The 16,723-nt window shown below is 40.6% G+C and overlaps 1 protein-coding gene across 17 annotated transcripts in view; it reads left to right on the top strand.

Annotated features, from left to right (window-relative positions):
- The window catches only part of Nrg1 (neuregulin 1), a 1,021,078-nt gene extending 1,006,314 nt beyond the window's left edge, over positions 1-14,764 (top strand). For 7 of the 17 annotated variants that reach the window (XM_010604268.2, XM_010604251.2, XM_010604242.2 and 4 more), the window contains 5 exons: positions 6,276-6,378; positions 7,923-8,049; positions 10,442-10,572; positions 11,153-11,359; positions 14,023-14,764. In XM_010604268.2, the coding sequence (XP_010602570.1) occupies positions 6,276-6,378; positions 7,923-8,049; positions 10,442-10,572; positions 11,153-11,359; positions 14,023-14,674 (1,220 nt within the window). In that variant the 3' untranslated portion in view covers positions 14,675-14,764. Of the gene's footprint in view, positions 1-1,818; positions 1,843-6,275; positions 6,379-7,922; positions 8,050-10,441; positions 10,573-11,152; positions 11,360-13,503; positions 13,646-14,022 lie in introns of all 17 variants that reach the window. The other 10 variants (XM_033765375.1, XM_010604285.2, XM_033765370.1 and 7 more) reach the window with 3 other exon arrangements.
- Positions 14,765-16,723: the final 1,959 nt, after the last annotated feature.

Raw genomic sequence — 16,723 nt, 5'->3', positions numbered from 1 at the left:
AAGGAAAGTGGGGCCCATCCTCATTTCCTTGGAAAATGAGTGTTTCCAGATTGATGTTCCCAAGTTTATATGGTGAAAGAAAACAACAGAAATGGAACATTGCACAGAGGCAGCAGATATTTGTTTGGATCTGGATAAATTATTTTACTGTGAACATCTTATGCAACAAAATCCCTGGCTTTTAATTTATGAAAAATTCAGTTTATTTGTCTGAGTGTACTGGCCCCAGACAGAGGAAACTATTATACATTGTGCTTCCCATTATCAATATATGCATGTATTTTTTTTTTTTTTTACATTTGGGAAGCATGATTTCTTTAAAGTCTGTTTCTTAGATATAGTCCAGGAGCTTCCAGAATTGCCGTGGCCATGAAATTAGTCAAAAGTAAACCCAAACTCCGTAAGTGGCCTGAGGTACATCTCCAGATGTCTCTGCTCGAGGTGTTAACCCCTTCTGCTGTTGGCCAACAAATTCCGCATCTTCTTTATTCCACAGTTTACCCAGTGAGGCATGTCTGTCTCACGCATTTGATCCATGAGAAGTTAACTTGTCCAGAGCCACTAAACAGATAAATGGAAGAGGCAGAACCTGAAGCCAAGATGACCTCAGCCTTCTCACCTTCAGCTGCTCTTCCTCCGTGCGAGGAACTTTGTCCTCACCCAAACCCATGTTTTGCGAGAGTAACATCCCTCCACCACATCTTTCTAATGTAAGAGAGGCCTTAAATATAACACTGTCCTGCTGACTCTCAGGCCATTGATCAAGGGAAGAAGACATAGACTTATTTACATCCCACCCTCCTCCCCACCTGCCCCTTCCCACGGTGCGCACAGTGAAGGGAAGCCCCAAAGGCTGCCACATGCAAAAATATTTTTAACCTTTAGGTTTTATTTTTGTATTTTATATTTTTCTTTGCCTCATTTCCCTGACTTTCTCATTTAGTTTTGTGCAGGTCCTGCTGTCCTGCAGTTCTTGGGTCTGCAACGTCAGTGCTGCCACAATTCCAGGCTGTAGGCTCACAAATTTGAGTCTCCTGCCTTGGGTGGAGCTCATTACTGTGCCCAGGGGGCTCAGCGCTGTGGGGGAGATGAGCTAATTGTTGCTTGAAAAAGTGATAAATTTAAATTAATTTAATTAAAAGGTCCAGAAACTACCCCCCCCACACACACTCACAATTGATTTTTTTTCAATTTGAAAAATTAAGGCCTGGAGTTTTCCAATACCACACAAACATATGGAGAAAAAAAAAAAAATTGGGAGCAATCTCCAGTGTCCCAAGTCAACATTTTGTGTCCTAGATTTTTGGGCAAAAGGATTTATTGTTTGTATGAATGAAGCATCCTAAGACACAAAGCTAAAATACAGAACAGGAACTCCTGAAGTGTTAACTGCTTACCAACAAGGAAAATCTAAGTCTAAATCATAAAGTTTTCACTTCCAATTATTATCCTCTTGGCTTCTACTCCTGGCTCTACCATTGTGTGTCTCTGAGAAAAAAGAAATTCAAATTCATCTCTTTGGAAAGTTACTTAAAAAAAAAAAATCAAATGCCTTATCTGGTTGCAAAAATGTTTCTTTTCTCAGTGGAGAGTGTAGAGGTCAGCTCAGCCATGTAACCTCTTCAGTAAAATCTTTTAAGGGTTAAGGGGTTGCTTACCTGAGCACTGCTGTGTGAACCAACTGCCACACGTCTGTCCCATGTGCACGCACGGAGCTGTGATAGCCATGTGTAATGTGTTTTGGAGTGCAGTGTATTGCTCTTTTCTGAAACTTTTTCCCTTTCTTTCTTTTTTTTTGTCAACTTTCTGCATTGGCAGAGCATCTTGGGATTGAATTTATGGGTATGAAACCAATCATCCTTCCTTTTAGCCTGCAGATTTTAGAACTTATGAGCTGAAATCTTTTTCTTCTCTTACTTTTCAGTTTCTAACTAATTTCCTTTTTCTTTAGAAGGGATCATACAGCTATAACAATGATTTCTCTACTTTCCATTTATGATTAGTTCACTGAAACGTTACTGAGTGCAGCAGTTTTTAAATCCCTAAACTACCTTCACTTAGATTAACCCGCCCTTTCCCACCTGCTGCAGATTCCCATAGATCCCACATTGTGTGACCCAAAGCTGAGGAAAGAGAGGTGCCCATTACTGTAGGAGAAATCAAACCAGAGACTTGAGAACAAAAGAGACTAAATGCATCTGTTTAAATGCCACACCACATCTCAAACTGATGGGAGTTTGGTGTACAATGTAAAAACCATCTCTTTAGTAACAGGAAGCCCTTGCATGACAGTGCAGCCCTGCAGGCGCAGACTTAAGATACTCCACTTTTCTGGAGATATTCAAAAATGATTCGAGTCAGAGCCAGGCGTGGTGGCGCACACCTGTAATCCCAGCAGTCGGGAGGCTGAGGCAGGAGGATCTCTGTAAATTCGAGACCAGCCTGGGCTACATAGTGAATTCCAGGTCAGTCTCAACTACATAGTGACCTGTATCAAAAAAAAAAACAAAAGAGTGATTCTAGTCAACTTCATTGTCTTATGAGCAAGGGAAAAACAACACAGAAGCCTTGTGCTATTTTAAGTGGAAATTTTAGGGCTAATAGAATTAAATTTGAGTCACTAGGATTATCTAGACCAGTACCCAAATAGAAAATTTCACACTGTAAACATAAAGTACCTCTTAGGAGCAATTGAAATTTGGGCATACTCCTGAAGACCTTCATCGTAAATAGCTGAGCAAAAAGGCCAGTCACAGAGGGTGCAGGAAGCTCTGATACCATCCATGGCCTCCACAGGGCTGGGCCTGTTTGTCTTTCTGAGCACTGTGCAGCCACCCTGGGGAGGAAAAATTTAGGAAAGAAAAGAATTCCACCATTACTCCTCCCCTTTATCTTTAATGGTGTATCCCATGTCACAGTTTTAAGGCCTGATTATAGAATGCTATTTCTGTTGCCAAACAATAAAGGCAAATAGTTGTGGTATGTAGCTTCTTGCACAATAAGCTCTAAGGGTTAGGAAAGACAAGGTGCTGATATCTGCTCACCTGCTTCCCAGAGGCTCTGTAGCATACCAGACAAATGTGCAACATCCTTCGGGAAAATCTGATCTGAGAGCTCAATAAAACGAAGACAGACAAAGGTTCTGTCTTTTGGCTTGGACACATCCGACCAGAAAACGTACTTGATCTGATTTATTACATTGTGTCCAGCCACACCTTACAGCCTCAGGAGCATTTGCACTCATGGAGACAGGCTCACCCATTTGGAGAGACTGAGTCTTTATTGGTAGCAGGGTCTCTTAGTTTCTCAGTGCTGTGGGCCCTACCACACAAGGAAAAAAACTCAGGGGAAAAAGGAGATGAAGGAACTCATTGTTTTTATTTTTGTTATTTTCAAATATTTTTCCTTTAGGACATCCACACCGTGGGGGTCATCTGATCTAGCAAAACCATAAAAAAGTGTCCAGTGTTTAGTCAATGCTGATAGGAATACAGAATTTTAGTCCCTCTTCTGTTTTCTGTATTCTTCCCTTTAAATGGTTCCTTTTAGTGCTCTTCACATTTTTCCATGACTGAGATACCTTTTTATTTCCAGGAAATCATTTGACATGGGAAAAACGAGCCAGTCATCCTACACCATTTATTCACAGCCCCAACTTTCATAGTTAACAACCAAAAGAAAACTCTTGCCCAAACAATTCCTGAGAGTATACAGGATTCCATTTTCCCCCTTTCAGCCCTTGTATGTGTCCCCATTTTGTTGACACAGCAGTTTGCAGTCTCCCAGCTTTTCCTAAAGGCAAAATGTTAGAATGTCAGTGAAAAATTACAGCCAAGTCGGCCTCTCTCCCTCTCTCTTCCTCTCTCCTCTCTCCTCTCTCTCCCTCTCTCTCTCTCTCTCTCTCTCCCTCTCTCCCTCTCTCCCTCCCTCCCCTCTCATCCCCTCTCCTTGGTGCAGATCAAAGCCAAGGTTTCCTATATGCTAGTCAAGCACTTTACTACTTAGCTACAGCCCAGGCCCTGACTTTACCATTTTAAAAGAAAAGCTAAAATAAAGCAAATGAGAGAGGACAGTAAAAAGGAGGGCTTCCCTATTTTTGGCCACAATACTGACCCCCCCTTTTTTTTCTTAACTATCCAACCCAGCTCTGCATTTTGGGGTCCCATGGACAAGTGGGGGCAGGGCCTCTGCTTCTTAGGTTTCTGCTTAAGTTCAAAACTGATAGAGATGCCAAGGTCAGGAAGGTTTCAGCTCACAGATGACACCTCAGCAAAAGTCATTCCCTGTGTGGTAGCTCTGAGGGAGGGAAGCAGCAGACACAAGCAATTAACACACAAGCACTCGCATTCCGTGTCCTTGTTTGACTTGCGTGGCACAAAAATCTGTGACACCAACTCCTTGCTCCCAGTACATCGTTGCCCTGCATTGCACCAGCTGCTTTGCTTTCTAATTGTGGCTTCCACACCACTGCCAGCCCTAGGTTAGGAGTTATGCTGTATGGGGTAACCCTTCTACCTTTGTGCCCCCTCCAAGCATCTCCTCCTTCTAGTTTTTGTTTATTTATTTATTCTTCCTCCCTTAGTATCAGGCATGCTGTGCCAGGGACTTCAGATGGCTCCCCAACTTTTAACCTTGTTTTCCCTTGTACTTGACTTCCTTCCTCTGTCATTCTGTCAGTCTGTCTGTCCTCTTGGTTTGTTTTTCCTTTCCACTTCCAACCTTTTCAGTTTGTTTTTGTGTAATCTGTGCAACATTCTACTTATACCCACTGACTTCTCTCCTTCTCCTCCTGTTAATAATCAGTGCTCTATTAATTTGATTTGACAATGTTCTTGACCTGTTAACTGGGATTTGATTATCATGGGCTTGGCTTGTAGGAAACGTTTTGTTGAATGATAAGGTCCACTGTATCCTAGAAATTAAAATCCACTTTTTCATTTCAAGAAAACTTCCTGTGAGTTGCCCTCTCTCAATAGAGAAGAAGGTATTGTTGCTGAGACTAGGATTGTATAGTGGAGATATTTTTGAGATTCTCTTGTTCATGTCTGGGTAAGACAGCTCCATTTGTACAATGATCCCCCAGTTCTTGGCCAGCTTAATTATAATGTCAAGTAAACAGTTCATACTGCTTACTATGTACTGGTTGAGTTCTCATTCTGAGTGAGCTTGCAAAGATCTTCCAATAGATGTAATTAGACTATTGGAAGTTCAGCTCCTAAGGGATCAAGGTTTCCATTCAGTGAGCAAATCTTGTTGAGAAGTTGTCCCGCCTTGGTATGGTCACATAATCTTCCAAAGAAGCTAATTTGCAAATAGAAGATTTTCTGTGAATCAGAGACTGATGTACCTTGTGTACAGTAGTACCTTTACTACAGAGTTTTAAGCATCACACTTAGGAGAATGACCATTGGCTAATTTGGCCAATGTGGGGCCCTGCAATCTGTTTGAACTTACACATCATTGTGCTGGTGACTGACTTCTGTATGCAAATAAATTAGTTCTTTAAATTCAACTGATGAAATAATAAGCATTTCCCTCTAAAGAACGTGTCTTCCTTGTGGCCCAAGATGACCATACCAATCATATTGGATTTTCTCCGATACAGTGCCTTGTTGTACCTATTGTGTTGCTTCTTTTGCTTCACATGTTACTGATGAATCATAGGGGCCTTACTTCAATTTATTGCTAACTACAAGCCAAGTTCATGTTTGCAAATGTCTTTGAATTTAATTGTGTTAAGGCTATGAATGACTCTGTAAAGACCACTGGATATGAATTAATGACATAATGTAGCTGAAAAATACAAAAAGGCTGAGGGTGGAGGTGGGGAAGGAAAGAAGGGGGGATCTCAGTGGTACCAATTCTAGCTCTTTTTATTGGTGTGGATTCCTGTTGTCTTTGCAAGAGTTTTTTACTTTTTAAAAATTTTTTCAAAGAGAATTTTTAAAAATCTGTAGTTTTAACCAAATCATATTTTATAATTAATGTTTATGATTTTCCAATTTAATATCATATATATATATATATAGCTTAATATTAGAGCAATCGTAGAATGTAATATTTTGTTATTAGAAGCCCCAGCTGGCTTCATGTATGTACAAAGTATAGCCCAACAGCATGTTGTACCTTACATACATCTGTAAGTGTAAAGTATTGTTACATATTTATTTTCTTGTGAACATGGACAGTGTCATGCAGCATGCCAGCTGTTCAGTTGTAGGAAGCCCTGGCGACTCTAAGTGACCTTGGTGACATCTGCTCTCACCCCTTTCCAGAAGCGGAGGAGCTCTACCAGAAGAGAGTGCTGACCATAAGTGGCATCTGCATCGCACTGCTGGTGGTCGGCATCATGTGTGTGGTGGCCTACTGCAAAACCAAGTAAACCTTCCTCCTCCAATCCTTTCTCTCTCGTTCGTGCAGATACATTTAGGCAGCCAACGCTTAGCGGGCCATGGACTTGACATCCAAGAATAGGGAGAGAACAGTGGAGGGGCTTTCCCCCTCCTTTTTCCTGGTGAATAATGCGTGTTGAGTGTATTTCCTAATCACATACATTGGAAAACTCTAGCTGCTTGTGTGAGAGTGCTCAGGAGATTCCTGAGAAGTAACTACAGTCCCGTGCATGAATAAAGGTTTGGAGTGACAGAGTTCTGCAGAAGCCCGAAAGTGCACATGGGCATCTCAGTGTAGAGGACCGTGTGGGGCTAGAGCTGTAGCTCAGTGGTAGAGCACTTGCGTAGCATATGTGCCTAGCAACACACAAATAAATCAAGGGCATTGTATATATGCCAAACATGTGGTTAGCACGGGACTGCTAAGATCAAACCCAACTTGCAAGTACCGTAGGAGATAAGAGAAGCACATAATGATATTTAAAATACAGTTTTCTGAACATTAGAATGACTATGTTTTGATCCTATTTAATCAGATTGGTAGTATAAATGCCTTCAAAATGTGAGGTGAAAATCAGGCAAAACTCACTTTGAAGATATTAAAGAGAAGCCTTTAAAATAACTTTGTAATCACTGTTGGGCCCTTTAAGCTTGATCTCCATTAACAGATACATCTGCTGTCCTCCCACGTCCCTGCGCTTCAGCTCTGCAATGTTTAATAAACACGAGGTTTTTGTATTGATTTTATACCATAGTACAGTCTTGGCATAACTTGTCATGGTTTTGGCATAGTTCTCATAATCTGAATGTTGCTTTAAAGAATAAAAGGAATTCATGTTTATACCACAAAATCAAAGAAATGGCTTCTGTTCTCATTACCTCATGGTTTAGGACGTTGTTAGAACTGAGTAATCTATAGTGATAACCCTTCATGGGACTAACCTCATGGGTCTTATTAACTTCAGTCTTAGCACTCACTGCTTACTTTTCCAAAAATTTTCAAAAGTAGGATCATGTTATAATTGTGCCAAAATCCAATTGCAAGAACATGCTCATACTCTCACTTTTATCCATGTGATATTTACCTATATAGTAATGGTGTATAACTTACAAATTCAAAGCTAAGCTTCTTTTCTTAAAAGATCATAAGGAAAAAAAAACTGAATGGAATCAGCCTCTTAAATTCTAAGGCACAAAGTGTTTCTAAGGCAGTTGGCCACCTATAAGACTTAAGCAAATATGAAATGATTAACAAAGTTGAGAGTATCCAAGTACCAACATATTTATTTCCTATTCCTTTTGTTTGTTTGATTGATTGTTTTTCAGTAAAGTAACAGGATGTCTCTAAGAATCCCATACAACTTTCAGAAGTGTTAATTGCTACTGTAAGATAGAGTAGCATATGTACCCTGCCCTCTTCCTCACTGCCAATCCACTGATTTGTGTTATAGACATTGGTAGAAGAAAGCTGGGGCTGTACTAAGAAATGTAAATAATAGGAAAACTAAATGTTCCCTTTTCCATGTCTAGGAAGCAGCGGAAAAAGCTTCATGACAGGCTTCGGCAGAGTCTTCGGTCTGAACGGAACAACATGGTGAACATAGCAAACGGGCCTCATCATCCTAACCCACCCCCCGAGAATGTCCAGCTGGTGAATGTATGTTGATTCTGGCCAATGGAAAAATACTGAGCATTTCCCTTTTATTCTGACACCTTGAAGTTTATTTTCTAAAGCTTTTAGGCTATTAGATGCCAGCGTTAAGCACCAGGACTTCCAGGAAACCAAGATTTTGCCAGGAGAAAATAATGGGAACATTTGTTAAAGTAGATTTGGTTACTGTAAAACCATCACATTTCCTCTTATTAAAATGTTCATTAAGGAGTTGGAATAATAATGTTGGGTTTGCTCTTCAGGGATGTCATAATGCAAAAAGAAAAAGGAAGGAAGTCAGAAAAAAATACTTATTTTTGCTAATTTGGAGATGAAGACCATCTCCAATCTATGGCTGATTAGTTCAGACCACTGAGGAAAGGGCTTTTGAGTTATTTTTTTTTTTAAAAAAAAAAAGGGGCACTTCACAGTGTCTGATGACTTACTGATTCTGATTTTCAAAGAAATCAGGGCATGGGAAGGTCCAGTGACTTATCAAACACACTTGTCAGTAGCAGAGCTAGGAGAATGCAATGCTTGCTTATTCGCTGGATCCTTCTCCAGGGTGTCAAGCCCTCCGGATGTAATCATGCAAATGTTTTGTTTATATTTTCTCGAGAAGTTGGCTTTTAAATTTAACTGGATCATAAACTGTTCAACTCTGGAAACTGTTTATGTATAATCTTCCAAACCTTTCTTTGTAGATAAGGGTCAGAGCTATAGACAGATCTTTTGGCTTTTGAAGTATTGCTCCTGCAATACTTCTTTTTCTGCATAATACTTCTTTTTATGTTCTGCTGTATTTTTTTTTTCATTTCCCTCTGGTATATAGTTTTTTAATAGGCAAAGCTTGAAGTTTGTATTGCACTGGCATTTTCTGCAATACAATAGGAAAAGGCATATTTTGAGTAAAGCAAATGGATCATAGACTCAGGTCTGAAGTTGGCTGTTACTAAACTGGAACCAACTCTTGTGGCCAAGACCTTAAGGAGACAGTTGCAGCCAAGTGCTAATAGGTTAACAGACTCTCTTTCTTCCCTCCCTCTCACCATGTTCAGAACATTCTGAAGATTGAAAATTGCATCCACTGCCAACACAACAGTCCATCTCCGTGAATGTTGTAATATAGGGATCACATTACCGTGGCAGCCTGGACTTCCGTTATGGCTCAAATAGTGTGACTTTGAGCTGTAACCTTTTTACAACCCTTATTTCTTCATTATGAAAAATCAACATAATTAATAGCTATTTCAAAGACTACTTGTAAGCAATAAATACCATAATCTGTATGAAATAGTCCAATGACTCCTAGGCAGTGTTCAATAATTGTTGAATTATCATTTTCATTAGATTCACTGAGTTTAAGTTTTCTCTCAACAAGCAAGAATAGAGTGAGCACTGCCCAGAGATCACTCTGTATCTTTTCCCTAAAGCAAGCCAGCTATACTTCCCAGGAAGATATATGTGGAATAATCTTGCATAAACAGAACTGGCTAGAATTTCTAATGTAATTTATATTGAGTATTTTGAGGCTTCTGTGAAGACGCCCAGCTCTTTAAACTCCAGGGTTTAACAGACTATAAGTTTTCTAATTCATCAAAGAATATTGTTTTCCACTCCTCTTCCTGTTATTTAACTCAATTTGTCAGTAATACTAATGGTGTTTGAAACACAACTTAAAAAATAACTTTTAAAAATATAACTTCTCACTGATAAAAGGCAATAATAATAGCTACTGTGATTTGCTGATGGAAATAAAATAGAATCTAATTGCAGTGACTATAAGGCCTTATGTATATTAAGTACATTGTCAGAATTTGTTATCGTGACAACTATTATAAGCCCTTCAAAGTTTGCAATAGTTTTGTTAGTCTTACTACTGACAATAAGTTAAAAATGTCAGTGATATCAGAAAGGTAACATGATCCTATGAAATTGAGAAAGAAACGTAGATTCAAAATGTAGGTATTTAAAAGGTTTTTGTGTGTGTATGGCTTGAAATTTGAAGTAAAACAAGTTATGTCTCTGCTTTTATCTCACTCAAGTACCTATTAGCCTTTTACTTACAGCAACCCTGATGAAAAATGAATATTGTAGAATTTGTTTTTAATTCGAGTCATGTTATCAATTGAAAATGAGACTGGCGAATGAGGTCTTTTTCTGATAGAATGGAATTGTGATTTTAGAATCTGTATTCTGTACACCTCAAGACAGTAATTCATTAATTCCATTCATTTAATCTAAAAGCTAGAGTGGCTGAGAGAGGATTTTCAATCTGGCCATTGGAGAAATACAGCCATCGGCCGTGTGAAGGACACACACAATAGATTTGCATGTGTGACCACATTCGTATTGCAGTATCCGTGAATCTTCAAGTTGTGTCTCTTTGTTTATCCAGCAATATGTATCTAAAAATGTCATCTCTAGTGAGCATATTGTTGAGAGAGAAGCAGAGACGTCTTTCTCCACCAGTCATTACACCTCAACCACCCATCACTGCACTACGGTCACCCAGACTCCTAGTCACAGGTACGAGAATTTACAAATTTCATAGCGTTTCTCTAAGAATGATTTTTTGTTTTACATATTGCCTTTTGCTGCCACTGTCTAAGAAATAAAGAGAGATGTTAAGGAGGCAAAAGGATTGTGCAGTACTTAGATATAAACAGTCTTTGGATATCAGGGCAACCCATCTTTAACGGCTGTGTGAATCTGAACCACCCCACCCCAGAGAAAAGGACGGTGCCTACCTCACAGAATTGCTGTCCCACGTGCTAGAGTTGTCTTTGCTTGTGTCTGACTACTCTGAATCGTTTCACTGAGAAGTCTGTCCTAGACTTGTAAGAATATATAATACACAGTGATGTTTGATAAGTAATATTGAATGAGTGAACAAGTAAATTATGTGCTCACAAAGCTGGCATGAATCATGATCTTCTGTACAGCAAGGATCTTTGCAGAAATTCTCTTCTTAGCTAATGTTACAGTGAGCCACTGAGGCATCAGTAATTTGAAGTGCGGTGTGCATCAGCCTTGCTTCTTTCCATTTCTGTTTTTGCATATAATGAAAATAAAAGTCTCACAGCCTCTCACATTTCCTCCCCTCTAGCTGGAGCAATGGACGCACGGAAAGCATTATTTCAGAAAGCCACTCTGTAATTGTGATGTCATCAGTAGAGAACAGTAGGCACAGCAGCCCCAGTGGGGGCCCAAGAGGACGTCTTAATGGCCTGGGAGGCCCTCGGGAATGTAACAGCTTCCTCAGGCATGCCAGAGAAACCCCTGACTCCTACCGAGACTCTCCTCATAGTGAAAGGTAAAACTGAAGGACAGAGCTACTGCCGAGGACCCTCAGTAGCAGAATCCTGTGAGCGCCTACAGTCTCACCTAAGCAAAGCCACCTGATCAGAATCGGGGTGGCAGTTTCCTGTTCTAGGAGTGCTCCTAGTTGATGAAGTCACCTTTTTGTTTGACTGAACTCGTTTCCTCTGAGCTTCTCGCATTGCCCTCTTGGCTGACAGGCTGCCTCTTAAAGAGCTGGAGTGATCTGACGTGGAAGGTGCGGCCGACTTGGAGTTCCCAGACCTGGCCGTAGTCTCTGACCCTCTCCGGGTCTCCACTCCGCAGTTGTCACCTTAGATGGGTGGCAGCAGTGCTTGATAAGGACCCTCCCTTCTCTGAACCCTAATCTGCCGCTTACCCAAACCTTAATTTGGGATCGAGCTGGCCTCGTGCTCTCGTGTGTTGACTCTGTCTTACCTTCCAGCCTCACTTAAACCAAATTAAGGCTACGTCACTACTGCCAGTCGTGGGGGACCACTTGCTGGTGTTCTGCCGTATCGTATCCCTTTTATGACATTCCAAGGAGGGACGAATAAATAAATAAATCTCTCATATGCCTATCAGGCAATTTTCACAGGGGGTTTTCAGAGCAGACATGTTTTCAGTGTGGACCTTTGTTCCAGAATGCTTGAGCTTTCTTCTGGGGAGATTGGGTTGTGGGAGTAATAACAAAGGTGAAATGAAACATGGAGGAAACTAACCTCAGAGATACTTGACAGGAATATTGAATTCATAGATTCTCCCTTCTGCAGTCTCACCTGTAGTGGAAGATAGTTATTCCCAATTAGTTGTCTTCACCCTTCTATAAATTGTTACATATTTGTTTTAATCCACCAGTTTATTTTATTATACTGTCATTTCAGTCTAATCTTCTCCCATATAAAGTTTATATAATAGCAAGTCCACATTTATTTGGTAGTTATATGCTTGGGAATGATTTTGAAAGACTACTTATGGACTTCGAGATCCTCAGAACCAAGAGTGGCCCATTCTGAGCTTGTGTGTCACATAGAGCCTCCGGGCGCTTTTTCAACATCTTTGTCCCCAAAATGGTATTTTAGTGCTGTATGGAATTTATGGGATTAGAGTGCTCCCCAAAACCCATCTGTAAAAAAGTAGGCAGGAGCCAAACTGCCCTAAAACATTCATCCTAAAGTCATGTAATTATATTTTTATGTATTTAAAAATTCTGTCCGATCTAATTAAATCTTTCTGAAACCTGAAAAGGAGGTTACGGTGAAGTCTTTCTTCATCACTTCCTGAGATGTGAATCTTTAAAAGACTGACATGTCCCTGTCGGGGTAGCTTCCACTCCTACCCCAATGCCATCTAGGTCTGCAGAATATACCTGCCTTTAAAGGTCATGGGGAGAAACGATGAATCACTCGTGTGTGTTGGCTAAATTGGGGCTCCCATTTCACAGAGCTTAATTTAAGTACCCCCAAAACAAAAAGTCTGCAGACTCAGGCCCCAAATATTTCACTCTCTTAAGACACTTTTCTATTTTAGATACTGCCGGATCTCACATCCTAATCACTATGAATCATAGAAAAGCAGGAAAGTTGGTAGGTTTCCTGTCCCTGTTATCTAGAGTTCAGACGGTGGTTTCCTGTGTCCTCACAGGTCTCATCAAATTAGACACTGTGAATGTCAATGTAAAGGAAAGAGTCACTTAGTGCTCTGCATTGGTAACATTTTTATCCACAGCTGAGAAGTGTGACCCATCTTCCTCAGTGCCAAACTTCAAGGCCTCTTGGAAGAAAGCATGATATGGTAAAAGCAGTGAACTGTCTCGGCAGTGAAATTCAGTGAGCATTATCACATGTAGTGACCTAAGGTATCATTATGGTGCAGTCAGTCCCGGAGCAGTCACAAAAGATAGCCAGGCAATTTAGCTGACCTTTGCATGCACCAGAGACTGATGGTGGGTTTGGAAGAGAGAGGTGGACTGAATATTGGACATTGTTTCTATTCTGGTAACTGTTACCCTAACCTAAGGCTCTCCCTGCCCCCTGGGATGGGTAGTAGCATTTCATGGAAAAAAGTAAAAGCACACAAATTGTATTACACTGTTGTCAGGAATAAATCTGAGTTACTATGCTCTTTTTTTTTCATAAGACATAACCTTATAGCTGAGCTAAGGAGAGACAAGGCACACAGATCCAAATGCATGCAGATCCAGCTCTCAGCAACTCATCTTAGATCTTCTTCCATTCCCCATTTGGGCTTCATTCTCTAAGACCCCTTGGCCTTTAGGAAGGTATAGTATTTAAGTAATACTTCTTTCCTTTCTGAATCCCTGAGCCTCGGTCTTTATAACTCGCGAGATTTCCAGGACCCAGTGCCCTCTTTTCTTGGCTCACATGGTTTTATTTAAACTCATGGTGAGATTGAAAATCCCAAAGCTTTGTTGAGCTAGACAATTTAGCAGATCTTTGCATGAACTCCTGTAAGCAAACTCTTGGATACGTAATGTTAGCTTCCAAGGGTACTGAATTTCCTAGTTGTAAAAAGCGAGCTGTATACAGTGAGTATTGTTCTCTGATTATATCATATCATGAACTCTGTGCCCTTACCCTCCCTGCTGTGTGTCTCTTGTGTAACCACACTTATGTGGGGTATTCTGTGCTCACACAGGTACGTATCAGCCATGACCACCCCGGCTCGTATGTCACCTATAGATTTCCACACGCCAAGCTCCCCCAAATCGCCCCCTTCGGAAATGTCTGCACCGGCATCCAGCATGACGGTGTCCATGCCCTCCATGGCAGTCAGCCCCTTTGTGGAAGAAGAGCGACCTCTACTTCTTGTGACACCACCAAAGCTGCGAGAGAAGTATGATCATCACCCCCAGCAGTTCAGTAACTTCCATCACAACCCTGCACATGAGAGTAACAGCCTCCCCCCTAGTCCCTTGAGGATAGTGGAGGATGAGGAGTATGAGACCACCCAGGAGTATGAACCAGCTCAAGAGCCTGTTAAGAAACTCGCCAATGGCCGGCGGGCCAAAAGAACCAAGCCCAATGGCCACGTTGCCAACAGGTTGGAAACGGACGGCGATACAAGCTCTGAGAACAGTAACTCAGAGAGTGAAACAGAAGATGAACGAGTAGGAGAAGATACACCTTTCCTGGGTGTACAGAACCCCCTGGCAGCCAGTCTTGAGGCAGCACCTGCCTTCCGCCTGTCTGACAGCAGGACTAACCCAGCAGGCCGCTTCTCGACACAGGAAGAATTACAGGCCAGGCTGTCTAGTGTAATTGCTAACCAAGACCCTATTGCTGTATAAAACTTAAACACATAGATTCACCTGTAAAACTTTATTTTATATAATAAAGTATTCCACCTTAAATTAAACAATTTATTTTATTTTAGCAGTTCTGCAAATAGAAAACAGGAAAAACTTTTATAAATTAAATATATGTATGTAAAAATGTGTTATGTGCCATATGTAGCAATTTTTTACAGTATTTCACAACGAGAAAGATATCAATGGTGCCTTTATGTTATGTTATGTCAAGAGCAAGTTTTGTACAGTTACAGTTATTGCTTTTCCACAGTATTTCAGCAAAGCCTTCCACATATTCATTTCTTGCTGGCTTCTTGTGCATTGCATTCTGATGTTGACTGGATGTAAGACTTGCAAGACTTGCAACTGTCCTTCTGTTTGCTTGTAGTAGCACCCAGTCAGTATGTCTTGTAATGGCATATCCATCCAAATACCCTTCTCTTTTGTACTAAATTTTCTTTGCTTTCCGAATATGAAATGAGTTCTGTTTACTCTGTCAGCCAAAGGTTTGCTTCATTGGGCTCTGAGGTAATAGTAGATCCAACAGCATGCTACTATTAAATACAGCAGGAAACTGCATTAAGTAATGTTAAATATTAGGAAGAAAGTAATACTGTGATTTTTAAAAAACTATATTATTAATCAGAAGACAGCTTGCTTTTGCTAACAGAAGCTACCACTTATTTTAATTTATTTTTCCTGACAAAAAGTAACAGTTTTAGGCATAGTTTAGAAAATGGGTTCTGGCCTGCTATTAGGTTAAATCTAAAAACTTTGAAGAGGACTCAGCTTTACTTTCTCTCTGGGGGAAGGATCCAGCGGCTCGTCTCTTTGAACAACAGACCACAACTGATAATGGTACAATCACTTCTGACTTGTATCTTCCAGTGATCTGGGAGCTCGTGATTGGTTGTGTCTTCTCAGCTCCAGAAGAGGCAGATCTTGGTATGAAAGGCCCAGTGCAAATGATACACTCAGCAGGCTGCCTGAAACACTTCTGAAAATAAATGTGCCTGTTGTATGTAGTGCAGACTTGTCATCATTGGAAAGTGGCTTTGTTGTTGAGTGTTTAGAAGGCATGGGTATGTAGAAGAAATAACTGGACTGTAGCTGTGTGACTTAGTTGACATTTTGAAGTTTGGTTGACAACTTCTTTCTCTCCATTATGTTCCTTTTATTTTTCAGCCTTGCCTTGATTAGGTCATAACTATGCATGATGTGACTTAGTTGACATTTTCAAGTTTGGTTGACAATCCTTTCTCTCCATTATGTTCCTTTTATTTTTCAGCCTTGCCTTGATTAGGTCATAACTATGCATGGACATCTGTTGTCAGGCGTGGCCAGTGTGCCAGTGACTTGTTATTAGCGAGAACCTTCCACCAGTGGTAACTCATCAGGAGATGTCAGTAACGTTGGAAAGATTGCACCTTTACTTGCCTAAGTGACCCCCACCTATAGAATGACCTTTCCATTTACAGCCTGCATCAGCCTTGCCTTGATTAGGTCATAACTATGCATGGACATCTGTTGTCAGGCGTGGCCAGTGTGCCAGTGACTTGTTATTAGCGAGAACCTTCCACCAGTGGTAACTCATCAGGAGATGTCAGTAACGTTGGAAAGATTGCACCTTTACTTGCCTAAGTGACCCCCACCTATAGAATGACCTTTCCATTTACAGCCTGCATCAGCCGTTTTTCGTTTTTCAACTCATTTTTCCCTTTCTTAATTTTTGCTTTATTATCTCCAAAGCAGGACTAAGGCTGGCCTAAATTTTGCGTGTTCTCTTGTGATTGTAAATCCAGTGAAAGCCTATAGGTATTAACATTTTGAAATAATTGCTAATTCAAGGAAAAGAAGAAAATGTTAATGCAGAGCCCATATTTTGCCTGCCTGATACCTGTTAAACCAAGGATAGAGCTTTCCTAGGTTCTGAGTAACCCCTTCAGAGCTGTGGGACAAATGGGAAATAGGCTAGCAGGAAGTTCACAGTGTCAAAGAGAGTAATTGCTTCTTGTTTGCAAGAGAACTGAATGTATTTCTTCATCAAAT

This window comes from Fukomys damarensis, unplaced genomic scaffold (assembly GCF_012274545.1).
Source record: "Fukomys damarensis isolate Sample0158 unplaced genomic scaffold, DMR_v1.0_HiC HiC_scaffold_18, whole genome shotgun sequence".
Taxonomy (NCBI): Eukaryota; Metazoa; Chordata; class Mammalia; order Rodentia; family Bathyergidae; genus Fukomys; species Fukomys damarensis.
The sequence above is the reverse complement of the archived record's forward strand: the minus strand, read 5'-3'. Positions and strand labels throughout refer to the sequence as shown.